The 25,537-nt window shown below is 40.9% G+C and overlaps 1 protein-coding gene across 1 annotated transcript in view; it reads left to right on the top strand.

The window, feature by feature from the left end:
• LOC138757804 (probable E3 ubiquitin-protein ligase HERC3) overlaps positions 1-25,537 on the top strand; it is an 89,535-nt gene that overhangs the window by 33,832 nt on the left and 30,166 nt on the right. Inside the window, exons 8-14 of the mRNA XM_069925732.1 lie at positions 4,917-5,074; positions 12,031-12,107; positions 13,180-13,289; positions 16,461-16,520; positions 20,845-20,956; positions 21,903-22,092; positions 23,939-24,102. Of these exons, the coding sequence (XP_069781833.1) occupies positions 4,917-5,074; positions 12,031-12,107; positions 13,180-13,289; positions 16,461-16,520; positions 20,845-20,956; positions 21,903-22,092; positions 23,939-24,102 (871 nt within the window). The remainder of the gene's footprint in view (positions 1-4,916; positions 5,075-12,030; positions 12,108-13,179; positions 13,290-16,460; positions 16,521-20,844; positions 20,957-21,902; positions 22,093-23,938; positions 24,103-25,537) is intronic.

The raw sequence follows: 25,537 nt of genomic DNA, 5'->3' as shown, positions 1-25,537 counted from the left end.
ACCGTTGATTTTGATTTTTCTTCTTTTGTCTCCATCTTCTTTCCACCTTTATACTCACTTTTCTTTAACTTGTATTTCTGTGCCTTTGTATTTTCTCTTGTTTTTCCCGACTTTTCTGGAGAGGGCTGGAGTTCACCGTCCGGCCACTACTCCATCACGTGACTCCTCCCGACCTCTACCTTGCTGAGGTACAACAGCTTTCAAACACCTCCTCCTGCTTATCCCTTCTACAGGACCCCACCACAGAATATCATGACCATCTCCAACCTCTGGTCATCTCCCTCCTATGGCTTCCAATCTTATTGTTTCCCATCCCTGCACTTCCCAGTTCTACCTCTTACCCAAGATAAATAAACCCAATTATCTGGATTGCTCTATCCCCACTGAACTAGTATCATCTTACCCAGGGTGCAGTGCAAATTTTTAGGTGCCGGAGCTCACCAAAAAACAGTGACAAGGAGGTCTTGTGAGACCTGGCCTTGGTGACTGCTATGTTGTATTTGGCGTTGTATAATTGACAGTGAATTGTAGGATGACTGGTCGTGGAATAAACAGGTATTTCCAGAATAGAGAATAGTGCTCGGGTTGTGGGGGCGGGGGGGTGGTAGTTGTGCAACAAGCATGTGCATTTCCCTGGCGCTGGCACTGGTAGAGCAGTTCCAGCTGTTTGGCGGTTTATGGGTAACGAAGATAGCCTTGATCTCGCATTAAGCTGCTGCTGCCCTAAGCAGCCCGATAAGGTGGCGGAGCAGTGCTCCAGCAGCACTGCATCCCTGGTCTTTCCTTGACTACATCCACGTTACCTCACATTCCCTCCATCTCTTCAATGAGTTTCAATTCCCTGAATTTTGCCTCATTTTCATTATGGACATCTAAACCCTTTACACCTCCAGCCCCCATACAGAAGGTGTCAAAGCCTTTTGTTTCTTTCTTGGAAAGAGACCCAGCTAGTCAACCTCCACTACCACATTCCCCTGCCTTGCAGAAGTTCTCATTGATAACTTCTCCTTTGCCTCATCCCACTTTCTTCAAATCAAAGGAATAGCCATGGATACCTCCATGGGTCCCAGCTATAGTGCCCTCCATAATATTTGGGACAAAGACATGTTTCTCCTTTATTTGTCCCTGGGGAAATCGAACTGAACATTTAAAAAGAGTGAAGCACCTGATTGGGCAATCGAGTTCAAGTTGTAGATAAAAGGGTTGAAAAGAAAAGGCAGCAGATTGCAGCTGATTGGACAATCGAGTTCAACATTTGAAAGACAATAGCGATCAGGTGCCCCAAAAATTACTATAAAAATGAAGGACTGTGTAGTGGAGCAGCTATCGACAGAGTGGGCTGAGTCAGAGTGGAAAGACTTTGGCTCAGGATATGGTGAATAGGGGCTGAGGTGCTGGATCAGGAGTTAAAATAAGTAAAGGCCACCCTATTCGAGGAAAAAGGATTCCTCAGGTAGGCACAAGTAAGGGCAGGTTTTATATACAATATCATATGTTTTTCCAATAGTTATAGACAGCAAGTATGGCAGCCAAGGCAGGGGAATACTTCTTTTACAGAATGTGCATCGTCGGGGAAGCCAGCAGTGAGAAGTGCATCCAGCTGCAGCTCTTGACAAACCGAGTTAAGGAATTTGACCTGGGTTGGATGAATTCTGGATCATTAGAGAGGCAGAGGGGGTGATGCCATGGCGATCAGGTCTCAGGTTCAGAGTCTGGTCCTGTGGCTAAGAAAGGAAGGGAGGAGAAGAGGTGAGCTGTAGTGATTGAGGATTCCATAGTTAAGGGGGACAGATAAGAGGTTCTGGTCAAGCTATTGAGTATCCTGTATGATATGTTGTCTCCCTGGTGTCAGGGTCTGAGATATATCAGATTGATTTCATGGCATTCTCAAGAGGGAGGGTGAGCAGCCAGGTGTCATAGTCCATATAGGGACCAATGACATGGATAGGAAGGGCGTGGAGGTCCTGCAAGAAGAGTTCAGGGTGTTAGGTACTAGGTTGAAGGACAGGACCTCTAGGCTTGTGATCTCAGGATTTCTGCCAATGCTATGTGCTAGTGAGGTTAGAAATAGGAGGATAATGCAGTTTAACATGTGGCTGAACATGGTGCAGGAGGGAGAGCTTCAAGTTTCTGGATCATTGCGCTCTCTTCCAGGGAAAGTGGGACCTGTTCCAATAGGATGGTTTGCATCTGAACTGGAGGGGGACTAATATCCTTGTGGGAAGCTTTGCAAGTGCTGCTCCAAAGGGTTCAAAGTAGATTTGTAGGAGGAGGGGAACCAGAGCAGATAGAGGAGTGGAGGAGAGAAAAGATGATGTTAAAATTGTATACTGTTAGAAATCAACAGGTTGAATGTGGTGGAAAAGTTATCAGGTGCATATATTTCAATGTAAGGAGTATTGTAGGAAAGACAGGTGAACATGACCGCAGACTGCCAAGAGGAATTATAAAATTGTGACCATTAGTGAAATTTGGTTGCAGGAAAGGCAGGTCTGGCAGCTCAATGTTCTGGGTTTCTGTTGTTTTAGATGCAATAGAATGGGAGGAGGGAGAGTGGGAGTAGTGGCATTGCATGTCAGGGAAAATATCACAGCTGTGCTCAGGCAGGACAGATCAGAGGCCTCATCTACTGAGGCTATATGGGTGGAGCTGAGGAGCAGCAAAAGTATGACCACACTCATGGGTTGATTTATAGACTGCCCAAAGGTCAATGAGAATTGGAGGAGCAAATCTGTAGAGAGATAGCAGTCCGCTGCAGGAAACATAAGTTTATGATAGTTCGAGATTTTAACTTTACTCATTTTGACTGGGACTCCCATACTGTAAAAGGGCTGGATGGCTTGGATTTTGTGAAATGTGTTTCGGAAAGTTTTCTAAATCAATATATAGAAGGTACCAATGAGAGAGAGTGCAATACTGGATCTCCTATTAGGGAATGAGCCAGTATGTGTAGGGAAACATTTTGGGTCCATTGATCAAAATCCCATTAGCTTCAAGTTAATTATGGAAAAAGATAGGTGTGGGTCTTGGGTTGAGATTCTAAATTTGAAAAAGACCAATTTTGAAGAATTGAGAATGGATCAGAAATGCGTGGATTGGGATAGGTTATTTTCAGACAAGGATTTGCGAGGAAAGTGTAAAGTGAAATTTTGAGAGTAAGAGTTTGTATGTTCCTGTCAGGATTAAAGGCAAAGTTAACAGGCATAGGGAAAGTTGGTTGTGTATCTTTGCTTTTGATATATAGAGCACTTTGACCAGCAGAATTTCTCCAGCATTGTGTTTTTATTGGTTTGACTTTAGTTTTTCCTTGATAAATCTCAAATTGAATTCATTTATTTTGTGATCACTGCCCCCTTATTGGTTCCTTTACCCTTAGCTTTCTGATCTCCTGTGGTGCATTACACAACATCCAATCCAGTACAGCTGATCCCCCAGTTGGCTCATCAACAAGTTGCACTAAAAAGGTATCTCATAGGCATTCTACAAGTTCTCTTGAGATCCAGTCCCAACATGGTTTTTCCAATCTACTTGGATGTTAAAATTCCCACGATAACAATAACATGACTACAAAAACGTTGCCCTTCTGACTTCCCTATTTAACTTGCTGTTTTAATTTATTCTCATCCTGGCTACTGTATATTACTATCAGCAGTGCCCTTTTACCCTTGCCATTTCTTAACTCAACCCACATTGGTTCTGTTTCTTCTAATTACGGATTCAAAAGATGTAGAGTAAAGGTGACTAAGTGGAGTTCAAAATACAGATTGACTGTGTTAGACAAGAAGGGCTAAATGGCTGCCTCTTGTCCCTATCCTATTTCCAATATACCCATGTGAGCAGACAATGACAGCAAAACACATGAACTGCAGATGCTTGAACTTTGAGCAGCATCTGTGGGTAAAAATAGTCGCTCAACCTTTCGGATTCAGGCCTTTTATTGAGAGTAGACCCAAGATGTTGACTGACCATTTCTACTCATGGATACTACTAGATACATTGTGTCCCTCCAGTTTCTTGATGTAATACAATGACAGTTGCAGGTGGATGCTATGTGGTCTGTATTGTGCCACTTGTATCCAATAAAGAAAGGAAAAATCTAACTGGTCTATTGTTGCGGTCATCTTTCCTGCTCCAACTTCTCCGTAAGTGTCACTGCCTAATCTGTGTAAATGCCTCAATAACCCATTCCCTTTTTGGGTTCAAAGTCCAAGAGGCCTAGTGGCATGTAATCCCTAAAATGAGATGCTGTCCACTTGAAGGAATCCTCTAGTGTCAGATGTGTCAGCCCTCATGTCTTGAGTCTGGAGTCTGGCCCCAGAAGTTTGGATTTAAACTCCTGGCTGGTACTGATGACATGCTGCTTGGTCAAAAGCACAGATCAGGTGTTCAACAGAGTACCTGTCTGGACTTTTTGGTGGGCATTAAAAGTCCCAATGCATTATTTCAAAGAAAGGAAGGGAGTAATTTCTTGGATCCTGGCCAATGTTTGTTATCCATTTAGTATCACTGCAGCAGCTTATCACTTTGTTGTTTGTGAATAGTAGCTGTGTATATAAAGAAAAAATTGGATCCCAGCTGATCATATGGTTGTAAAATGTTCTCTTCTTCATTAAGGTACATGAGAGGTGCTGTCATTCAGCTTAGTACAAAGACCAGGCACAACCTATAGCTTAGCTGCAGCCTGAGGAATAGCAATGATTAAAACCATCTTGTGTAACGGTGGCAGAATTCTCCCCATAAATACTCCAGGCAAAGGGTGGATGTTGGATAAGTTCAACCATGAATCTGCATCAAAGGATAGAGGCAGTTGTTCAGTTTTGGACAGTTTGCAGAAAAATTATTGACTTCAACTTTGTTAGTTTAAATATCACATGAAATTCAGCCTCTAACATTTGACATGCCTTTGCTTCTTTCAGACAGCACACACTTGCCTTTGTCCCTTCTTCTGGACTGATCTATGCTTTTGGACGTGGCAACAGAGGTCAGCTGGGATCTGGACGCATGGTTAATGCTCAAGTTCCATATAGAGTGGCTGGAAACTGGGTAACTCATAAGTACAAGGTGGACCCTAATGGTAAGTAGAAACCCCCAAGTTTGTCTCTCTGCAATTGTGCAAGACACAAATGTGCTAGAGAAACTCAGCAGGTCAAGCAGCATCCATAGGAAGGAAAGGATAACCAATGTTTCAAGCCTGAGGCCTTCGAAATACACAAATGTGCTGGAAAATCTCAGCAGGTCTAGCAGAAATATATGAAACATATATTTCTCCTACCTATATTACATATATATTACATATATTTCTCTTTACCTCCTATAGATACCGTTCGACCTGCTGAGTTTCTCCAGCATGTTTGTGTCTTGCACTCGACCACAGCATCTGCAGACTTTCTTAACCATATAACCATATAACCATTTACGGAGCGGAAACAGGCCATGTTGGCCTTTCGAGTCCGCACCGGTTCACAGATTTTGTGCGCCCTCTTCAGGCATTGGTCCCGGTAGATCTTCATTCAATAACGATGGACGAATTCAATGCAGATGGAATCAGTGTGGTGACAATTTGCCAAAATTCTCTGGACAGGTCCCAGTAGATTGGAAGATCCTATTCAAAATAGGATGTAGGCATGAATTGCCACTTTCAGGGAACTTTGATCCTTGCAGTAAGAACTGGATGATTTCTTGTTTAATTTTCTGCAATTGTGTTCTGTTTAAGTATGATGAAGCCTGTGACAAAAGTCTGAGCTTCGATTCATTTTTGGCTCAATTTTCACAAGAGTTATTTCTCCTGTTGGACATCACCACAGACAATATGAATAAACTTGTAGCAATTGCGAACCTCATTGATTGATCCATTTGGCTGTCTTTTTTGGGTTGAGTCAAACAAAGCAGGAAAGTCCTGATGTGGTCCTCTTTCCACGATGAACAAGAGTTTGTTAGCATCAATAGCGGTAAGTTTTGGGTTGTGCTGGCGGCATTAACCTTGCCGTTGATTACTAGAATAAGCTCCCTGCTGAGCATGCCCACCTTCCTTTGTTGAGTGAGGATTGTTGTGATTTGCCTGTCATCTAATGTTTAAAATATCCTCAGTTGGTGTTGCATTTGGAAGAAGGAATGACAATCTTCAAAATAAAAGCAGAGAAAAGGAAACAAATGTAGAATTGCTGAAAGGACAGGTTTATAAACTAAGGTCTTTTTCTTCAAGTGTTGTGATGCATCATTGTTTGGTTTTATGTACTAAACAATAGTATTGTAGGCTACCAGTACAGTTCTCATGTGAAGTCAGTGTTGTCTCAACCCAAGGAGGAATGACAATACAGAAGGGACGAATCTGTTGGATATGGGATAATTTGTCATGGAAATGGAGCACCAGAATCAAAGAGTTGCTCAACAAATAAAAGGATTGGCTCTATGAAGAGATGGTTAGAGGGAAGAGTCTCTCACTAAGTGAGATTAAAGAGTTGCTCACCAAATAAAAGGATTGGCTCTATGAAGAGATGGTAAGAGGGAAGAGTCTCTCACTAAGTGAGAAGACCTTTTAAGATGGGATTCATTCAACAAGCATAAGATCATTGGAAATGGCAAGTGAAGAATGCCCACAGATGTGGGAACTACTGTTGGACCTTGCTGTATAATACTGTAATCAGCTGCATACCTAAACAGCAACAATGACCATGCTCTTTTAGCTTCATGTATAAATGTACAATGTACACTCTCTCTATTTGCTCATAAGGACATAAGAAATTGGAGCAGGAGTCAGCCATCTGACCCATAGAGCCTGCTCGACCATTCTGACTGTGGACTCAGCTCTGCCTATTGTAATACAGGGTTGTGTGGGCACAAGATTTTTTCATGGTGTCTGTATGGTAATGATAAGCTGGGGAACAAACAGGGGCATAAGACAAAGAAGCAATGCAGGTGAACCTTGTGTTCCCCTGGTTTCACACTGAATGAAGCAATGAGCTATGAGTTACCACTATGTGTTTCAAAGGAAAATAAATCTGTATCAGTGTGTCCCAAGATACAAATGGGCTCTGATCACAATTAGCTGTCCAGTAAGAGTCGATAGCCTTGAGTCAATGGTATACTCACCTTTCTGAGTCTAAAGATTGTGAATTCCAGAGTGTTCTGTATTATCGAAGGTGCCATCCTTTGTGAATGCTAAATTGAGGGTCGGAACTATTGATTCATTGACGAGCAACTGATGTCTTGATTATGTCTTCTGAAAAAGAACTATTTAGCCCAGATTAATATCCTCAATTCACTAAAGGGTAGGAACAAACATTGGCCAAAACACTAGAACTGTACTGGTTCTGATTTATAGCTCCTTCTGATATACTCCTGACTTTGACAATCTCCTATGACAATGGATCCATTGAAGTGACCTGTTGGTGGGAGGTGGGGGGAGGACTTAATTCTTATTTTAGAAATACAGAAATGTAACCGGCCCTTCTAGACATGAAGCCCATTCTGGCTAAAGGCACTAATTAACATACAAGGACAGTACATTTTTGGAGGGTAGGAGTAAACTGGAATATCTGGAGGAAACCCATGCAAGTCACTGGGAGAACGTACAAACTCCTTAAAGGTAATGCCAGGTGCAAACCCGAGTCACTGGAGCTGTAATAGCATTGCGTTAATTGGGCCGACCTGTGAGTGTTAAAATTGAAGATTGCAAATGTGGCACACAACAGTATAGCATAGAAATGCCTATTGGCCAAGCACAGTGCCAAATTAAGCTTCTCCATCTGCCTGCCCATGATCCATTCTTTATATGTTCACTTGCTTGTCTAAATGTCTCTTAAACATCACGAATGTAACAGCTTCCACCGCATCCCCTCTATTTATTGGCTGGCCAAACAGCATGTTCCAGGCACTTTCCATTCTTTGAGAAAAAAGAATTTGCCCTGCACATCATCTTCAAACATTTTCCCTTCGCCTGTCCACTTGTCACTATCTTTGCAACAGGTTTTTTTATACATCGTTCTAGACCGATCTATAAAAATTGAACCCAATTTTAATTTCTCTAAAACTTTAGAGGAACTCCCATTCTAATCTGTCAAATGCCTTTTCTTCAGAAGGATTATTTTGAAATCTTTTTCTAATTTACCTATGATCTGTTCTAATTGATTAGTCTCTATTATATATTCCTTTTTAATTTTAGCTGAGTAACTTATTATTTTCCCTCTTGTATGTTCTTTTAACGCATCCCGAATAATTCATTTATTATCTATTGAATTAAAATTAGCATAAAAATAATTGAATTTGCTTTCTTATTAAATCACAAAAATCTACTCTTTTTAATAATGTAGCATTAAATCTCCATCTATAGAGTATATTTCTTTCCTCTAAAGTTGAACATATCAATAAAAAAAACATCAATATCAATGAGTGAACAGAAAGTATTCTTGCTTTATAATCAACTTTAGTAATCCTTCCTTGTAACTGTGCCGATAATAAAAAAAATCTATTCTCGAATAAGAATCATGTCTATGTAAATAAAAAGAATCGTCTCTTTCTCTAGGATTCAACTTTTGCCAAATATCAACTAAATTTAATTGCTTCATATAACTTAATATAGGCATTGCCGCTTTAGCTCTTATTACTATTTTTAAAAATTTATCCAATAATGGATCAAGACAACAAAATTGATATCTCTTCCTATTAAAACCTTTTCTTGTGCTTCCACCAAGAGTAACAAAGTATTCTTTATAAAATCTCCATCACCTACATTTTGTGCATATATATTCACCAATGTCCACATTTCAGAATAAATCTCCCCACAGGATCTATTATATAGTATCAAAAATTCTTACTGGTAATGCATTAACATTAAAACTAGAGAAAAAAAAATATTTTTAATCATACATTATCCCAATCAAAATCTCTTCCAATCCCGTTCTCTCAGGTTTCTTTATCCTGATTCCTGTGTGAAATTTCTGTCCTTTAAGAATAAAATAAAAAAAGAATTTTAAAAAATCTATTAGTACTGTTAGGTCTGCTTTGTTCATGAATGAGTGAGTCAAACACCAGACTGAGTTGAAATCAAGGTTCTTTGTTCTTTATTGCCGGATTGTAACACTTGCAACTAACAGTGTTAGTTGGAGAAGGCGCATTCTGCCGTTATCAGCAAGTGGTGTTTTTTATATACTTTAGGATACGTACTTAGTAAATGATCATACCATGACATTGTCCAATGAATAAACTGTTGCTGTCCCTCTCTGCTAGCCTCCTGCACATCAATTTGTCATCCCCACTCTTATCTTGAGAGTACAAGGTCACAACTGCATCTTGTTACGGCCCAGCACTGGGTGACTCCCTCTACATTCCCAGCTCATGATGTTTTTACCTAACAATCCCTCCTTTGTCCTCTTTAGAGGACAATCTTGCCCTGACTACGCTACCACCACGTTACATTAGTTCGCCTACTATTGCCAAGCTCTATACGGGTTCTGTTCACGGGGTTGTTCGGCTGGCGGGCGAGGGCTCCCCCCAACCCTCCTTTGCGTATACCCCCCAGCCGTTTCCCCGATCCCATTGCCCGTTTACAAGTTTTCTCCCCGTTTGCCCCCAAGCAAATAACTAGCTCTCCCTTCTAAGCATTAGTAATTAGTTAAGATAAAAGTTAACATATAGTCTACAATCTATTTCATAATGTTTGTTCTACAATCTATTTCATAATGTTTGTGTTACAATCAATGTTATAATATTTGTGTTACAATCTATTTTATAGTACCCAAACAAGAAAACTAATACTTTAAAAAAAAACTATTAAAAAACCCCAAAAACTGCTGAATAAAAAAAAAATAACAGCACTATTTCCCTCCACCGTACGGATTGTGGCACATAATGGTTTGGGCAAACAAGGAAGACTGTCTAAACCTCCCCTCCCCGCCCCCAAAAGGGGAAGAATTAATTAATTAATTACACATTAGAGATCATAAATCACCTACCGCTTCAAGGTCCACATTAACTTGATCATCATCAATTAGAGGTTTCCATCTGAGTTTCTGGCTTCAACTGAGACTCCTTTTGACAGCTTATAATCTGCTTTGGCACAACTTTCTTCAGTGTAATTTGGATTCGCAGCACCCCTCTGAACTTCTTGCTGAGGACTTGAACTCAACAATTCTTGCTGCTTTTCCTTAATTATAGGAAGTGATTCTGCAAATCTTCATGCTTCTTCTTCATCCATAAAGAACTTAAGTCATTCATTCACCAAAAACACTTTCAACATAGTTGAATATCTGAAAGTAAACTTATAGCCTTTCTTCCAACGAATCGCCTTCATTGGATTGAATTGTTTTCTTCTCTCCACCACTGCTTTTCTTAAATCCTCATATAAAAAAAAAATTATTTCCAACAATAACCATAGGTTCCATGTCCTGCCTTGCCTTTTGGACCGTGAATCTTAAAATTTTCTCTTTGTCTTGATATCACAGACATTTAATCAATATAGCATTTGATGGTTGATTGGGCTGTGCCTTCCTCCGTAAAGCTCAATGAGCCCCTTCCAATTCGATTCCATTTGGAAACTTTTCTTCTCCCAAGATTCCAGGAATCCATTTTTGAAAAAAATTCCATAGGATCGCCACTTCTTTCAAAATCTTCTTCAAGTCCAACAATTTTAACATTGTTCCGTCTACTTTGATTTTCCATCTTATCCATCATTTCTTTCCTCTGTTTTTCCAAGAGTGTATCTGAATTTTCAACTCTTTCAATTCTATCCATATAGATATCCATATCATTTTTAAGTCTCTGCAGATCCAAATCAACTCTTTGGACTGTTGCTTTAACTTCCTTAATTTCACTTTTAGCTTTTTTCAGATCAGATCTCGCATCTCTAATATCAGCCCTTATAACTTAATATTGACCCATTATTAGTAAGTAAAGATCTTTTATATTTGGTTCTTTTTTTACCAAAACTTGAAGCCCCTGGTGTTTCCTCTCTATCTTCTTAATCATCTTCAGCTTTATCTGATTCTTCTTGATCTCCCTTCGTCTCTTGATCACTAGCTGTCAAAACTGCAGGTACTCCTGACAGTTCTGGCATGTTTGGAATTTCCGCCTGCATTTCCTTCACTTCACCAGCACTACTGGGGATGGCGCTATGGAGTGACCATTCCAAGGCATAATCTCCTTCTTCAGGCATGCGTGGAAATAAACCTTTGCGAATATTAGTATATTCTTGAGGGGAGATCTGGATCGACCCGGCACCATCTTCCCTGGTGTTCTCAGGAGGTGGCGCTGGTTTTGGCTGGAAGTAAGCCGTTATCATGCGAATCAGTTGCTTTGGAAGAGACCCAGGCTCCACCTGTAATGTAGGCTGTTCTTCCTTGTTCCTTTTAATATACTTACTTGCGATTTTCTTCTCTCTTACTGCTTTCTTTCCTCTAGCTGCTATGTCCAACAGCTTCTAGGTAAACTCTGGAGTATTTGAATACATTTTAATTTAAAATCCATTTTTAATTCAGGATTCAGGCTTAATATTTTAATCCCCCGGGAGAGTTGTAATTTCACCTTCATCCCCTATGCCATTATGCTCTCCCCCCACCCCCCAGGGCTTTTGCGCTCAATGCCCCAACCAATGAAGGCAAACAAACTTTAGAGCAAACTCTAAATACCAGAGGACATATAGATGGGAGGAAAGGTTAGGGGAGACTCAGGAGTACATTTTTTGCAGAGAGAGTAGTGGGTGCTGGGGGTGGTAGTGAAGGCTGCTACAAAAGGGACATTTAAAAAGAAGACATGGATGGAAGTAAAATAGGGTTATGGGTGTAAAGTAGGGAAGATTTAGATTGTTGAGTAGGCTAAAATGTGTTGGCACAGCAGCATGGGCTGAAGGACCTGTACTCTGCCCCATGCACTATGAATGTTCTACATTGAAACTGTATACAGGAACTTTCTTTACCACCCTGTCTACTTGTGTGGCCACTTCTGCCACAAGATCCCTCTGTTAATGTTAATAATTCTAAAAGTGTGACTGACCACAGCCAGATTTGTGCATTGATACTTGCTTTGCTCTGTTGGCAGACCCGTCGAATTACCATGTGCTGAAGCAGGTCTCCAGTGGCGGTGATCAGAACTTTGCCCTCTTCTTTCACCATGAGGTGAGACCAGGCCCAAGAAAGGCACACGCTCAAAGTCTTTCAAGCATGTTGAATCTCTGTGAAGCAAAGTTGGAGTTGCTGACAGGGATTTTGGGAGCACGGTGAATGAACAGCCCCTGTCCGAGCCCATTCCAAAATCTCCTTGCAGGGCCAAACTGCAGTTGTGTGGGGCTGCCCTTATATAAATAGATGCATGAACAAGGATGTTATGTCTACTTCCCTCACAGATGTTCCTTGTTTCCAATGTGTTAGATGTGAAATGTGTTGGGTTATCTTCACATATAGAATTTGTGCTTCCATTTATCTTTCAAACCATGGTGCAGAGTTGTTGGAATAAGGAACATATTCAGGGGACTGTGCAAGTTAATGGCGAGTTAGAGATCCAGCCGGTACATGAGCTATTCCTCCACTCACTGCCCCCAATTCCCCAGTAATTAACATGAGATTATGGACATGGGCGGTATTTGGACCATGATAAGCTTAAAAAAAATCAGTATGCGTTCACTTGTCATATTCTATTTCAAAATTAAACCCTGGAACTCTTGATGAATTGGCTCTTTACACTTTGCAATTCATTTTAATCCAAGCATGCCAGAAGTGGCATTGACCTCAAAGGTATAATCATTAATGTCTAACAGCAGTTGTGTGTCTACTGTGTTGGTGTGATTTTTTTTTGCGTTAGGTGGGTGTACTTGAGCGTATCCTTATTACATGTAAGTAAGAATGTGTGAGAGTTTGTTTGGGTGTGTTTACATGCGTTAGGATGAGTAAGAGCATATGAATGTATTTGGATGAGACGATGAGTGAATGTGATTGTACATTTGTTATTGTTTGTTTGCATAGGTGTGCATTGTGTATGCATGTGATAGTGAGAACAATGTTTATGCGATTGCTAAACTGTCTACTACTTTTACCAAAATTTAAAATTCCCTTTGTTTTGCCTTAATCTCCAAACAACTAACCCATAGATAAGTAGCAGGATATTTCTGTCTCATTTTGAATGCCAGTCATTTAAACCACCTTGCACTTCTCCCTGAACCTCACCTTCAAGTGCTTTGTTTCTGTTTTGCAGAACTCACAAGTCCCTGATGACTTCCGCTGTTTGAATTCTTTAAGGCGTATCAGGGTCATTAACAATAGCAATAAGTGGTTACTTAGCCTTTCGGGGAAAGATGTGCTCAAGTAAGTTATTTAGTCTAGACTACTTCATCTCAAATGCTCGTCCTATTTTTTCTACATCATTCCCGTGACTGATTTCACTTTGCCTCCAGGCCCTCTCAGTGGGGCGACTATAGCAGGAGTCACATTGATACCTGTTACCAAGGGAGGCATTTCCTAGAGATGCAAACAGGAAATATAGCTTAAGATTGCTCCTTTGTAAATGTTGGCCAAATGCAATTTTGTCTTTAAGAATTCAGTAGAATCAGATTTCAAATAATTTGTTCAGGACTTCTTCTGCAGTCATTTGGTTATTTTCAATAAATATATTAGAAAATTTTAATTCAATCCAAAGAAATAATATTTAATAATGGCAATAGTAACAGTCTGCAAGTCTCCTTGTTCCTGTGGCATGGCTTCCTTTCCTTCTTCTGTATTCATTTGACTAAAGGTTTATTTCTTGCATTTTTTCTCTCCCCTTTCTGTCGACTTCCTCTGCCTGTCTCTCTGTCTCTTTCTCTCTGTCTCTTTCTCTCTCTCTCTCTCTCCCTCTCACACACACCCATATCATCCCTTTGACTATACATTTAATGCTTTCTCTCTTTGATTTCACATGGTAACTAATAATCTTCTGAGGGATCTCACGTTTTAATCCTCTATCTTATCTTTCTTTCTGTTGACAGAAAGAAGACCGAGCCATTCTATATCTGGGACATACACACAAATTATCTCACTCTCTGGACAGCTAAAATTCTTCAAGTCGGTCCGCCAATGCTTTGATTAAGCCTGCTGTTACATAGCCCCAACAAGAGATGTCATTCCTCCCACAGAACCCAGCCACACATGCTAACTGCACTGGTGTTAAGAATTATTTGCATTAGCTGTAAATAGATCTGTGATAGGTGGTGATGAGGTCATTGTATCTCATGGTGGTTAACAGCACAATCCTGCCACCAACCATAATTGGTTGATGCATGCTTCAGCACCACAGGAAGATGACAGAAAGTAGGTCGGTTGGCTCAGCAAGCAAGCCCCATGCCGTAGTGATAGGATAATTTCTCCTCTTTTTGTTCTCCACTCCGCCCCTCCCCCCTTTTGTTCGCCAGCTTCGTTATTTCTTGGAAGATGAATTTCATATAACATAGAATGCCACTCAGCCCAATGAGGCCAGCAATCAGAGCAATCCCATTATTCCTCACACTGTGTTATTCAAAAACAGTTTATTTCCTAATGTTATCAGTCTCTTGAATGGATCCCAAGCTTGCAAAAGATTGTGCTGACTTTTGTAACTCTCCTTTTCTCCATTCCCTGCATTATGTTGTACTCTCTCCATTCCCTGCATTATGTTGTACTCTCTCCATTCCCTGCATTATGTTGTACTCTCTCCATTCCCTGCACTATTTGGCTCTTGTTATTCTACTCTTGACATTTATTTATTTGTCAATGCATTTGTGAATTGGTTGTTTCACTGCGTTGGATTGCCTGGATAGCACAAATAATGAATTTTGGTACACAAAATTTAATTCAATAACCTATTTCTTACACATGCCCACAAGCACTTTGACTCTCCTGCCACCCACATTGCGCACAAGGGGCAGTTTGCAGTCGTTATTTAACCAACCAACCAGGTATCTGGGAGGACACCAGAACATTCTGTGGAAATCCACAAGGAAAACATATAAATGCCACATACACAGCACCTGAGGTCAGGGTTGGACCTAGGTCCCTGGAACTGTGAGGCAGTAGCACCATTTCCCTCAAGCCTTCAGCTTCATTTCATTCCCATTTCCCTCGTCCTCCGATTAACTTAACAATATTAAAAATAGGTAAGAGGCCATTCAGTCCCTTGAGCCTGTTCTACCATTCAGCAGCACCATTGTTGATGAACATCAACTGTGTTTTTCTGCCATATCCCCATATCCTTTGATTCCATTAATATCCAGCATTAATATCCAGGAATCGGTTTGATTTCCATCTTTGCATCCATGCAATAGGAGCACACAGAAACTGTGTGGTAAGTGGTGCAAGGGGCATACAGCTTCAGAGCTACTCAATCCGCTCACTAGTCAGATGTCTCCTGTCCCACCTACAGAGCAGTTTGTGATTCCCACAGCGGCCACAAAATTGGAATAGATCTTCAATCCTGAGTGACTGCCTTAAAAAAAAAAGGATACATACGCTGTAACTCCCCATCTTTGGTTCCACTCCAGTTTCTCCCCATCTTTGGTTCCACTCCAATCCTCGAGGGCCTTAGATAACCATAACATTGCTGGTCTTTTCACATTCCACAACCTTTAAAGTCTTTTTTATTCTCCACCCCCTACTTTCTGATCTGCATTGTTCATCCCTGCCATTTTATTACTCCTCCCTCATCCTGATTGATTAGCAGTCATGAAAAATTGAACCTGTCACAATGTACTGATGTTTGTACAATTTTTCTCACAATGTGCTGCATTTACATTATCTGGCGCTGTCAATTTGCTTCTTTGTCACAGGGAGATTTTTGCATGGATTACCTTAATGGTAATCGACATCCAGAGTTGTATTCCACTTTCAAGAAAGCTTCCTGATTAAAACTATTAATTTGGGTGTGGCACTTTGAGAACTGATTAAGCATGAAATCCTCCTGTGGTTGAGAGTGGAGATTGGTAACCAGCTGCAGATGCCAGATTGGCACAAGGAAGGAAGCCATTTTCACAACTGCTCCAAGCAGGAGAGATAGGTGGCTGCTTGCACAGATTCCCTGGACAGTCCTGAGGCAGGGATTGGCTGTTTCAGCAACAGCTTTGAATACAATGCAGGTAGCAGGCGAAAAATCAACTCCAACAGCTGAAAAATAAAAAAAAAACTGCCAATGTTGGAAATCTGAAGTAAAAGCAGAAGATACTTAAGAAAGAGAACAGAATTGATGTTAATGGGTCTTCAAACGTTCCTTGACCTGAAATGTTCATTTGATTTCTCCCTGTACAGATGCTCCCTGACCTGTGGTGTGTTTTTAGCATTGCCTCTCCCCCCCACTCCCCCCATTATGTCCAGGTCCAGGGTGGGTTTACAATTCAATTGAAAGCAGAATTTCATTTAACTGCTGACGAAGGGTAGGCCAATGGCCAGATTTAATTATGCGGAGAGATATTTAAAGAGCATTTTGTGTTTTTTAACCCATTTAACATTTTCTTCTCTCTTTTTCCCCCACAGTGAATTGAATGTGATATTTTCTTCACCTGGGTGTTTAAATGGCAGTTTTCTTAACTACCAGTAAGTGCAGTTATTTATTTACAATATAATGAGTAAAAAGCATTTTCATTCAGATAGTGCTTGACATTGGCACAGATTGTTGCCAAGGGGTTTACAGTCAATGGAGTGCTTCTGAAATGTATTCTCCACTGTCATGGGGGAGAGCTTCAGCAACCTCCAATATACAGCAGTGAGTCATGTGATGAGATGCCTGGTATTAGTGATATTGATTGAGGAATTAGAATTGGCCAAGTTATTGGGAATCTCTTCCCTGTTCTCCTTTTGAAAAAAAATGCCTTGGGGTCTTCTGCATCAACTGAAAAAGTAAATGCGGTGTTGGTTTAACTTCTGATCTAAAAGTCCATTGTTCATACATTGCAGCATTCCTTCAATAGTGCGTTGGCAGTCTTGAAGAAGGGTTCCAGCCCAAAATGTTGACAATTCTTTCACTCCCACTAATTCTACTTGACCCACTGAGTTCCTCCAGCAAATTGTATTTTCATACCGGATATTTATCTTCAAGTCAACCTTGATTCCGTATCTTAAGAAAAAGAGGTGAGCAGTCCTTCACAGTAAGAAGTTAAGAATATAAGCAGCCTTTTACCCCTTGAAACCTGTTCCACCTTTTAAACTCAAATATTCTGCGCTCACCTCAGCATGAAAGAATGATGGTAATCCCGAGTCCTTCTATATTCCCTGACTTGTGTCATTAGATCATATCTTCATTAAACCATGCCACAAAGGACGTGTGGAAAGGTCACCTAGATCACTCTGAGATCTTTTCAAAACTTGGACAATACTATAAAGGCTGTGTTTGTTGCACATCCTTCCTGCTCTGTGAATATAATGGGAACTTCAAATTTGCATGATTAGTGTAGTGGAAGGGCAATACAGAGGGCAGTGGATTGGATTTAAAACACAAAAGTGCTGGAGAAACTCGATAGGTTACGTTCTTTATTGTTTCTGTCATGATAGAATGGGAGGGATGAAAGAGGGAGGAGCCGCATTGCTCATCGGGGAAAATATCACAGCTGTGTTCAGATAGGTCACACCAGAAGGCTCATCTACTGAAGCTATGTGGGTGGATCTGACAAATGGGAAAGGTATGACCACACTAATGGGGTTGTATTATAGACCGTGCAATAATCAGCGAGAATTGGACAAGCAAATCTATAGAGAGATAGCAGACAGCTGTTGGAAACATAAAGCTGAGATAGGAAATTTTAACTTTCCATTTATTGACTGGGATTCCCATATTTTAAAAAAGCTGGATGGCTTGGAGTTTGTAAGATATAACCATATAACCATTTACGGAGCGGAAATGGCCTATTCAGGAAAGTTTTCTATATATATCTATATCTATCTATATCTAATATATATAGAAAGAGAAAGGTACCAACTAGAGAGTTCAATACTCTATCTCCTATTAGGGAATGAGACAGGACAGGTGATAGAAGTATGGGTAGGGGAACATTTTGGATCCAGTGATCATAATGCTATTAATTTCAAGTTAATTATGGAGAAGGATAGATTTGGGTTCGGGTTGAGATTCTTAATTGAAGAAATACCAATTTTGAGGAAACAAGAAAGGATTCGGAAAGCATGGATTGGAATAAGATGTTTCCTGGTAAGGATGTGCAAGGTATGTGAAAGGGCTTCAATAGCAAAATTTTGAGAGTACAGAGTTCCTGTCAGAATCGAAGGCAAAGTTAACAGGCATAGAGATATTGGGGATTTGCTTCAGAAAAAGAGAGGTGTATAGCAGGTATTGGCATCAAAGAGTAAATGATGTACTTGAGTATAAAAAAATGCAAGACAAAAATTAAAGAAATCAGGAAGGCTAAAAGAAGACTTGAGGTTGCATTGGCAGACAATGTGAAGGAAAATCCTAAGGATTTCTACAGGTATATTAAGAGTAAAAGGATTGTAAGGGACAAAATAGGTCCCCTTGAAGATCAGAGTGGTCAACTATGCATGGAGACGGAAGAGATGGGGGAGCTCTTAAATAGTTTTTTTTTTGCATCAGTATTTACTCAGGAAGTTGGCACTGAGTCTGTGAAATAAGGAAAACAAGAAGTGAGATTATGGAATCTATATATACTGAAGAGGAGGATATGCTTGTTGTCATAAAGCCTAGGGCCTGACAAGATGTTCCATCGAACTTGAGGGAGGCTAGTGTAGAAATTGCAGGGGCCATGGCAGAAATATTTAAAATATCCTTGTTCATAGCTGAGGTGCTGGAGGATTGGAGGGTAGCTCATGTTTTGTTCCGTTATTTAAAAACTTGCCAAAAGTAACCCAGGAAATTATAGGCCGGTGAGCCTGATATCACTAGTAGATAAATTATTGGAAGGTGTCCTAAGAGGTTGGATATATAGTATTTGGATAGCCAGGGACAGATTGGGGAATAGTCAAAATGGATTTGTGTGAGGTGGGTTGTGTTTAACCAATGTGAAAGAGTTTTTAGAGGAGGTTACCAAGAAATTTAATGAAGGAAAGACTGGATGTTGTCTACATGGCCTTCAGTAAGGCCTTTAACAAGGGATGTTAATCAGGAAGGTTGAGATGCTCGATATTCATGGTAAGGTAGTATAGTGGATTCAACATTGGCTGTGTGGGAGAAACGGCAGTGGTTTTGGATGATTGCTGGTCAGACTGGAGGTCTGTGACTATTGATATGCCTTGGGGAATGGTGCTGGGACCATTGTTGTTTGTCATCTATATCATTGATCTGGATGATAGGGTGGTAAATTGGATCAGTAAGTTTATAGATGACTAAAAGATTGGAGGTGTTGTGGACAATGAAGAAAGGGAAAGCTTGCAGAGGGAAAAATTAGATGAAAAATGGCAGATGAAATTTAATGCAAACAAGTGTGAGGTGTTGCATTTTGGAAGGACAGTCCAAGGAAGGACATACACAGTAAATGGAAGGACACTGAGATGTACAGTAGAACAGAGGGATCTGTGAATACAAATGCATAATTCGCTGAAGGTACCATCACAGGGAGATAGAGTTGTAAAGAGAGTTTTTGGCATATTGGTCTTCATAAATCGAAGCACAGTAGTTGGGATGTTAAAGTTGTAAAAAACATAGGTGAGGCCAAATTTGGAGTATTGTGTGCAGTTTTGGTCACCTAACTACAGGAAAGATGTCAATAAGATTGAAAGAATGCAGAGAAGCTTTACTAAACTGTTCCCTGGACTTCTGGATCTGGGTTACAGGGAAAAGTTAAACAGGTTAGGATTTTATTCCATGCAGTGTGAAAAAATGAAGGGATATTTGACAGAGTACGCAAAATTGTGTGTTGTATAGGCAGTAAATTCAAGTAGGCTTTTCCACTGAGGGAGGATGAGATACAAAGAAGAGAACATAGGTTAAGGTAAAGGGGAAAAGTTTAGGGGAACATTAGGGTGAACTTCTTCATCCAGAAAGTGGTAGGAGTGTGGAACAAGCTGCCAGCTAAAGTGAATGTGAGATCAATTTTAACATTAAAGAAAAAATGTGGACAGGTACTTGGATGGGAGGGCTCTGGACTAGGTACAGGTCAGTGGGGTTAGGGTTAATAGTTCGGCACTGACTAGAGAGGCTGAAGGTGCTGTAATGTTCTATGATTCTAAACATAACCAATGTTTTAGGGCTGATTCCTTCGTCAAGGTTTGAGCAAAAAGCAGGTAGACACCTGAATAAAATGGTGTGGGGAAGGGTGGAAGGAGGCGAACAGGCCCACTGGTAAGAGGTCATCGGTAGATATGGGTGGGAAGTAAGAAGAGAAAAAAGCTGGGAAGAGATAGGTGAAGGGAAAGCTCTCTTAATAGAGAGGGAAGGGAGTGGAGTGCTGGAGAAAAGTAGACAGAGGCATGAGGAAGAGAGGAGACAGTGGAGGGTCCTAAGGTAAACTGGAGAACTTGATGGTAATGCCATCTGGTCGGAGAGTTTTGCCTCCTGATTTCCATATCCACTGAATTCAATGCAAAGAGGGTGAGTATCTGGATTCTGCCAAGGTATGTCATAGCAATCTAGCAACACAGATAGAGTTTGGCTGCTGCTTTGTCGAACTGGATTAGAGCAATCCAGTCATTGTCAACATCTTTCCCCATCCTCCTAAACCCCCAGTTTTCCACCAGATTATCAAATCTCATAATGTAATTTTTAAAAATTTGGTATGATTAAATTCTGAATTACTATGTAACTGCTAACACTCTAATAGACTATTGTAAAACTGTTCATTGTCTGTAAATTATAGGATCCCAAAATACTGGGATTATTTTTGGGAGTAATGCAAAAATTGTAACAGAATGCTTGGGTACATGGATATTAACATACTGTACTTGCTTCTTTCTGCAGAAACGATGAGCATTTCAAAACCAGCCCTCGAAACCCAGGCATTGACTTGAATGCAGTCAAGTTATTTTTTGAGAACATTGTGAAGTCTCCATATTCCAAGTTGTTCCAACAGGTATTGGTGCAGGGCTTGAATCTTGTTTGCTCTGCTTGGCATTCTTTCTCTTTGAGGAAGTAAGAAAGTCGCCCTTTAACAAAAGACATGTAAAATTGTCTCAATGCTAATCCTTGAAGGTTAGTTTGGGTGAAGTTGGATTTGATGTGGTCTACAGTATTGACACTCTCTTTATCCTGGACTAAACCTGGCATGGATTCATCAGTGTGATCACCCTTGGTGACCTGATCCTGGAATAGGAGAAATGGGTGAAGTGTAGCCTTTCAGGTCTGCATTGGTGTACCTCTCACCTTTTACCCCAGAATGCTTGGTTAAGGCTGAAGGTGGAGCCTCACTTCCTATTATATACCTGTAAATGTGCAGCACAGAAACAGGCCCTTTGGCACAATTTGTTAACCTAATTTAATCCCATTTACCTGGCTTAACTTGTTAGACTTTTTAAAAGACTTTTTAATTGTTAAAATTACTTTAAATAATTTTTAAAAATATTATTTTATTAAAATATTACATTAAAATAAAATATTTAAAAAATTGAAGTCATTTACATTGTGAAAAATCCTAAAATTACAATTCTCCCTGATCTTCATTCAGGTTGAGAAGGGACAATTCTCATGTCTGTTTGGCACAAGGCCACAGATGCTGGATAATAAGTTCAGAATAAGAAGCAGGATAAACCCATCTCTCTCCTCTGGCCTTCTCTGCCGTTCATCAAGGTCACTCTATTCCCAGATATTTAGATTTTATACAGTGCCCAAAAATCTGCTTAACTATTCATGAACCTTCCAGGATAGAAAATTCCAAAGATTCACCACCCTGAGTGAAGACATTTCTCCTCATCTCAGTTCTCTGTAATCCATCCCTTGGTGTAAAATGGATGATTGGTTTTGGAATCCTCAGATGATGCAACCTTTTTGACCTGTACCCTGTGACCTCTTTCCACTTATAGGCATCTGTGTCTGTAGAGAATCGACTCATCTGCCAGTTACCATCTTCACCACCTGATGTTGAGGCTATGAGGACCTTTTTGATATTACCAGCATTTCCATATTTCCAAGATTCCAAGAGTTATTTGACCTTTGCGCTTCCTTTTGCTGCTGCCATACTCCACCTGGATGCCAACCCGAGCAAAGTGTTGGGTAGGTATTGAGCAGGTCTTGAAATCTTAGTCTGTTTGGCTGCCAAATCCATACCAGACATCAGGAATCATTTGCAATACACAGATGTGCTGGAGAAACTCAGCAGATAGTGGAGTATACATTGGATGGAAAGAATAGCCACCGTTTTAGGCCTGGGCCCTTCATCAGGTTCAAATTTATTATCAGTGTGCATACATGACATTACATAAAATGCTGGGATTCTTTTTGCGGTAACTACTGTAAACTGTACTCAAAGAAAGAACTGTAAACAAGCTAACCATGTAAATATAGATGTAGATATACATAAACAGTAATAATGAGGTTCTGAATGAGTCTATTTTGGGAGTCTGATAGTTGAGGGGGAGTAACTGATGAGGTGTATGCAAAATCAGGCAGGCGTGACCTGCTGAGCTTTTCCAGCATGTGCACTACACTCAACTCCAGCATTTTCAGACTTGCTTATTTAACATCAAGAATAATTTACCATTTATATTCTCCCCACATTTCCAAAACATCTTACAACACAATAGGGGCCAATTTACACTGACCCTCTCCCCTCCAAAGTCATTTTACTCTGACAATCTCCCCTCCAAACCCTCCTTGTAGGAGGAAACGATGGAGCCAGGGAGAATGTGCAAACACTGCACAGATGAGACTAAAGGATTAAACCCAGGTCTCCTGAGCTGTGAAGCAGCAACTGTACTAGTTGCACTACTGCGCTGCATGTGTTAAAGAAAAAAAAGCATGCCACTCTGGATTGGTGTTAGTTTGTCAGCTGATAACGTGAATAGTTCATCAGACTCCAGAACTCAGGCTTAACTAGAAAAGGGCACCCCTAATTATTCAGAGACACTAAAGAATCCATGTGCTGCCATTAATTGCTGAGAGTTTATCACATTTATTGATTGCCATGTTTTGTTCAAAAGAAAAAGAGGAAACCAGCGGGTGGGGTCAAAAGATATTTCAGATCAAAACCCTTTATTGAGACTGATTCATGGATTCATAGTTCTGCAGACTCTTCAGCCCAAATGGTTCGTGCTGACCAAGTTGTTTACCCAAGTATGATCTTATTTGCCAAAATTTGGCCCATATCGGTCTAATTTTTCCTATCGACATACCTGTCTGGATGTCTTTTGAACCTGGCAGTATATCTACTTCTACTACTTCCTCTGGGTGCACATTCCACACACTCACCACCCTCAGTGTGAAAACATTGCCTCAATCACTTTTAAATCTTTTTTCCCTCTCACCTTAAATCTATGCCCAGTGTTTTTAGATAACCCAAACTCTTCCCTACAGATGGTGAAGGTGGAACCACATCACGGAGTGGGACTCCCTGAAACTGGAAAATTTAAAGTGTGGGGGGTGGTCACGGTTAGCACAGGTGGGCGTCATGGTTAGTGTAGTGAGCAGCATATTTGGCGCAATGCTATTACATTGCCAGCAACCCTGGTTCGAATCTAACACTGTCCATAAGGACTTTGTACGTTCTTCCTGTGTCTGCTTGGGTTTCCTCTGGGTGCTCCAGTTTCCTCCCATCTTTCAAAATGTACTAGGTTTGTAGGTTAATTGCGGCATTTGGGCGGCACAGGCTCGAAGGCCGGAAGGGCCTGTTACCATGTTGTGTGTCTAAGTTCTATTAGGTTTCAGACCTTCCATGCAGAATATGATAGGCTGTTCTTTGAGTTTGGCCTCACCCTGCCAATGGTCGAGGATAGACAGATCAGTGAGGGAAAGGTGTGAGGGATTAAAACAGCTGGCAAGTGGGAGGTCTGGCCAGCACACAAGGACAGAGTGTACGTGCTCAGCAAAGTGGTCACCCAATCTGTGTCGTTTTTCCTTCCAGACAACTGGTGGTGTTGCGTGAGCACTGCCTATTTTAGTCGGTTGGTAGAGCTCTATAAGGATGCAGTGGTGTACCTACTGACTAGAATGCGGACTGTATTGTTGGCTCCTGTATTCAGCCATTACATCAAGGATGCTCTTCGAGTTTTGGAGAAGCTGCACAAGGTATCTAACAGGAATGATTGAGAGCACAAATTTCCTGAGCTCTTTGAGAACTATTTGTAGGTTCAAAGGTTATTTTATTGCACGTAATAATACATTAAAAATGTAACATACATGATATACTTCAACATTTGTCTGCCATAAAGCAAGCAAAGAGTTGCTTGAACATTGCCTAGTGCCCCTAACAATAGAAGAAAGAGAAGCAAAGGAGAAACCCTTCAGAGACACTTTGTCCGTGGATTCACATCTAGCGCTCCCCCAATTTCTCTAGCCACACAGACTCCAGTTTAAACCATTGGCAACCCGAGCTCCAGGTCCAAACTTTGATATGATCAGGAAGTTCCTGAGGCTCTTTGGTATCTCATCTTGCCTTCAGCGCCCTCTTGAATCCTGATTCCAAGATCTGGTTCCCAAGAACCAGCCTCCAGCACTCTGTAGCCCGTGTGGGTCCTTCACCTTAAAGTCCCCAGCTCCCACCACTTGCATGTCTCAGGCTGGGACATCTAAAATAAAGAAACTTCCTACTGGGAGCGCTGTACTTGCTGTGAAAAAAATTTAAAATAAACACTTGCATTGATAGAGTGCCTCACTTTCTTAGCGAGCTTTATGGCTAAGGAAATGTGAACTACTAAATTGGGGAGTAGTCAGAATTTCTGTCGATTTTATGACCTGGCCTGAGTTTGCAATTTGCATAATTTTAAATTGGACTGGCTAGTCACTCCACCAGAAAACAGTTTTCTGCCTGCAATATGCAAGACACAAATGTGCTGGAGAATCTCTGCAGGTCATGCAGCGTCCACAGGCAACCAGTGTTTCAGGCCTAGGCCCTTCATCAGGTATAAATGTCAGGCATATACGGGTAAGTTCTGGGTGGGAGGATCGTGGAAACCTGCAGAGCCCAAGGCCAGGTGGACTGCTGCTCATGGGATTTGCAATTGGAGGGGGAAGAGGAGGCCTCAACATACAGGAATTTGATTCCAAAAGTTAAGCACAAAGAAAATTAATTTTCCAAGTGCTTTACAGACATTCCCTGACTAAATAGGGAAATTGATTCATGAGTTACAGGTAGTTGGGTCTCTGATGACATTTGGACCAGACACAATTAGTGCACAATGCCATTGCAGGACCAGCGACATGGGTTAGACTCCGGCGGAGTCTGTAAGTAGTATGTAGGGTCTGCACGGGTTTCCTCTGGTTTACTCCCACCCTCCAAACACATATGGGGTTAGTAGATTAATTGGTGTATTTAAGGGGCATGGCCTCTTAGGCCGGAAGGGCATGTCTCAATTTAAAAAAAAATAGTATCAGGACTCTGCTGGTTTTGGATAGGTATCCTGGTCACTTGCTAAGGAAAGTGGATGAAAATAATAACCAGTTGGCTTCAAGCCCAGGTGATCTCAGCAATTTGGATGCCTTGGGTTGAGATTCTTCCTCTGAC

Source organism: Narcine bancroftii, chromosome 3, assembly GCF_036971445.1.
Source record: "Narcine bancroftii isolate sNarBan1 chromosome 3, sNarBan1.hap1, whole genome shotgun sequence".
Taxonomy (NCBI): domain Eukaryota; kingdom Metazoa; phylum Chordata; class Chondrichthyes; order Torpediniformes; family Narcinidae; genus Narcine; species Narcine bancroftii.
This window is presented reverse-complemented; position numbering and strand designations above follow the sequence as displayed.